The sequence below is a fragment of the Haplochromis burtoni genome, unplaced genomic scaffold (genome assembly GCF_018398535.1).
Source record: "Haplochromis burtoni strain Fernald_Lab_line unplaced genomic scaffold, NCSU_Asbu1 Contig_10, whole genome shotgun sequence".
Classification (NCBI taxonomy): Eukaryota; Metazoa; Chordata; class Actinopteri; order Cichliformes; family Cichlidae; genus Haplochromis; species Haplochromis burtoni.
Genome location: NW_024582371.1, coordinates 40,544 through 44,045, shown reverse-complemented (window position 1 = coordinate 44,045; position 3,502 = coordinate 40,544). Strand labels below are relative to the sequence as shown.

Below are 3,502 nucleotides of genomic sequence, written 5' to 3'. Positions count from 1 at the left end.
ATATACATACATACATATATACAGGGTTATTTTAAAATACTTTACATCAGAAGAACTGCCTAACTGTGCTTTCTGCTTTGAATCCAGAAAAGATCTATTCAAACAATCCCTGGAATCATCCCAACAGCCTGCTTTGCCAATGTGTATCACTGTTGTTGGAGCATAAATGAAATGGTTGAAAATAAAACAAATTTGTGGGTTTTAACTCTTAAAAACTTATCTGCAGGAACTACCCAGTGTGCATCAGCCAGCTACTGACAATCATGGCAACCACTGTGATGGAGAGCATCGGCCGAGTGTTCATCAGCCTGCAGCAGATCCGGCAGTTTCCCCAGTTGCTGACTGACGCTGCACCCTCCATGCCCGGCACCGTCAGAGACACCGAGGTTCCCTCCTACTTCCGGGAACGCTACGTCTGCACCGGCTATCGTCCGCTCAACCAAAACTGGCGCTACTACTTCCTGTCCTTGTTTCAGCGCCACAATGAAACCTTAAACATTTGGACTCACCTGGTGGCATTTTTAGTGTTGCTGATTAAATTGTGCCAGCTTACTGAGACTGTGGACTTTATCAGTGACCGTCATTCGTGGCCCCTGCTCATCCTCGTCCTGTCCTCTTTGACCTACTCTGCATTCAGTGTTGTAGCTCACTTACTGGGAGGAAAGTCTGACCTTGCTCATTATTGCTTCTACTTTCTGGACTACGTAGGGGTAGCGCAGTATCAGTACGGCAGCGCTGTAGTCCACTTTTACTATGCTGTTGACGAAAGCGTCCATGGACTGGTGAGTGGTATCTTCATGCCCACCGCCGCAATCCTCAGCTGCCTTTCATGTTTGGGATGCTGCTACGGCAAATACTGCAACCACAGCCTACCAACGTGGGTGCGTAAGGTGTGCCAGGTGGTGCCTTCAGCACTCGCCTATTCCTGGGACATCAGTCCAGTGGCCAAGAGACTGTTCTTCTGGTCCAGCAGTGATCCAGCCATCATCTACCACTTTGGCCAGGTGGCGTTCTTCCTCAGCTGTGCCTTCTTCTTCACCTGCCCTCTGCTGGAGCGCTGTTTCCCCGGGCGGTGTGATTTTGTGGGACAGAGTCATCAAATCTTCCACGTTTTCTTATCTTGCTGCACCCTGTGTCAGATCCACGCCTCCTACCTGGACTTTGTGGGCCGCAGGAAGTTGTACTCAAGTCTGCACGGAAGTGGTGATGCTGTTCTATTTGTGGGGCTGTATGTGGTCACTTTGATTATGTGTGTTGGAATTGCTGCTTTAATGTTGAGGAAAGTGAAACAAGTGCTGGACTTCAAATTAAAGTCCAAATAATCATACAAGCCTTCCTTTAGTGTCACTCCTTTCATAGAAAGGGAACTGATTATTTTTGCAGCATAATAAATAAATAGGTAGCAAATTGCAAGAGGGATAAACAGTGATATTAGAATTTTTATATTCTTATGGATTATTTCTGAATAACACAGAATTTTCATGTATTAACAAAGCCTGGTGCTTTATTTAAAAGAGTACAATTCTGTAAGTTTAGGAAGATCATTAAAAGTAAAAAATGATTGCCTACATGTTATTCTGTCAATTTACAGTAGTGTTATTTAAACAGATGATATGTACTTTGTTAAATTGTCATGTTGTAAGGATATTTTTGTAGCAATGTCTGGAGAGGATCTTGTGCAATGTGCAAGTAATTATTTTGCAAATTGCAAATTCAGGTGCAAATAATGTGCAAAATAATGCCCCCCCCCCTCCAAACATCCTGAATTGGATAAACAAAAGAAACTGGATATATGGATAGAGGGATGGATTTACGTTGGTTTTTAACAATGTAACTATAGGTATTATTTAAAGGTGATTACTGATCACAGCTAAAATCTGCATTTCTTTAAGATAAAAAGTCTGCTACATAATCCCTGTTCAAACACTACAGTAAAACTAAGTCATATTATAATATAGTGTTGCCAGAGAGCTGCAGTATTTCAGACCTTCACTTTGTGCCTTGGTAGGCATTTTCTTCAGTTGCCTTGAAAGCTGAGTTTTCCTTGAAGGTTACTCCATCAAATAATAGCACAGTGTGCGGAGTCTTCGAAGGAGAGCGTTGGGTTTCTGCATGTAGGCTTTAAAGCTCTGAGGACACACTGGAATGTTGATGTCGACTGCCAGTCTAAGATTTAAACCTCATTTTTTTATTGCTGTGCCACCACAAGTTTCAGCATCATAGCACTTTGGAATATGTACTTAATGTATTTAAGAGAGCTAGATCTTTTTTTGTATGAGGGATTTAATATATAATGAAAATCGTTTTCAGTTCAGTTTTGTTTTTTCCTTTTGTTTTTGTACCCTTGTATTCTTCAGGTATATACCTTTACTGTAACCACTACTGGCAGTGATTAAGCGGGCCTTTAGAATGTAAAAGAAATGATTATGAATGTCACATAAGTGCAAAGCAAGGGAGGTTTTTGCTGGTGTTTGTGGGAGATGATAATGCTACTGACCAAGAGGTAAACTAGTGGGATTAGTCAAATAAGCATCTCTGGAGGCAGAAATAATCTTGTTTTGTTATGTATGTAACAATGTGAAATGTCTTTCATGTATTAAACCCTTTCTCTATTCATTGTGTGAATTTGTAACAATACTTGCACAACCACAGAAGCCATAACAGTGCTTTTTTTTTTTTTTAATGAGGGTGTTAGGTAATGTGCTGCTCAGCTCCAGGGTCGTAGTAATCTTGCCACAGCTTAAAGTATTAACAATGAGCGATACAAAATGAGGGTACCTGTTGGTATTGCTGCTAGAAACAAAGAGGATAAGTATAATGTCATATACTTGCATTTATATAATGCTTTTGTAATTTTATTGGTCACTCAGTCATATTTCTTGTTATATTGTAAATTAGCCTGGATCAAACATCATCGTAGCTCATATGTCAGACGCGGCAGACATTTTCAGTGCCCAGAGATGTGTAGTTGTTGCAAAGCGTTTTTCATGACATGAGCAACAAACCCAAAACTCACCAAGTGAACTCATAACCAAAAATTAAAATCACGTGAGTTAGGCAACACAGTTTACCTCTTTACCTTATGTAAACCAGCTTGTGACTGACTATGTATAGGCCTGTCAGTTCACATTCAGTTAGTCTAGCCAGTACTAACAGCTTAAGTACTATACTAGTCCTATAGTACTATAAAAGTCATAGAAAATAAGCACAAAATATGCTTTGGTGTATGAAATTAATATTTCTGAGACAAATGATGAGTAAGAAAGCATGTAATAAACTCAATAGTCCACCATGTCCTTTTCAGAGACAAAGTTACAGTAAGCTGCAGTAACAGCAGAGGGAAACATTTTATTTCAAGCCCTTGATTTGTCCCGGATTTACGCCCTCAGTTGTGAGGTTCGCATCATAGTGAATACAAAATGATGTTTATTTTGAATTTTGTTTTTTTGTTCTCATTAGAATCAAACAGCATGATAAAGCTCAGTCTGATTCAGGCCAGGCC

The 3,502-nt window shown here is 40.1% G+C and overlaps 1 protein-coding gene across 1 annotated transcript in view; it reads left to right on the top strand.

Annotated features, from left to right (window-relative positions):
* Positions 1-2,616, top strand: part of paqr7a (progestin and adipoQ receptor family member VII, a) — a 5,305-nt gene extending 2,689 nt beyond the window's left edge. Inside the window, exon 2 of the mRNA XM_005927994.3 lies at positions 227-2,616. Within this exon, the coding sequence (XP_005928056.1) occupies positions 227-1,322 (1,096 nt within the window). The 3' untranslated portion in view covers positions 1,323-2,616. The remainder of the gene's footprint in view (positions 1-226) is intronic.
* Positions 2,617-3,502: the final 886 nt, after the last annotated feature.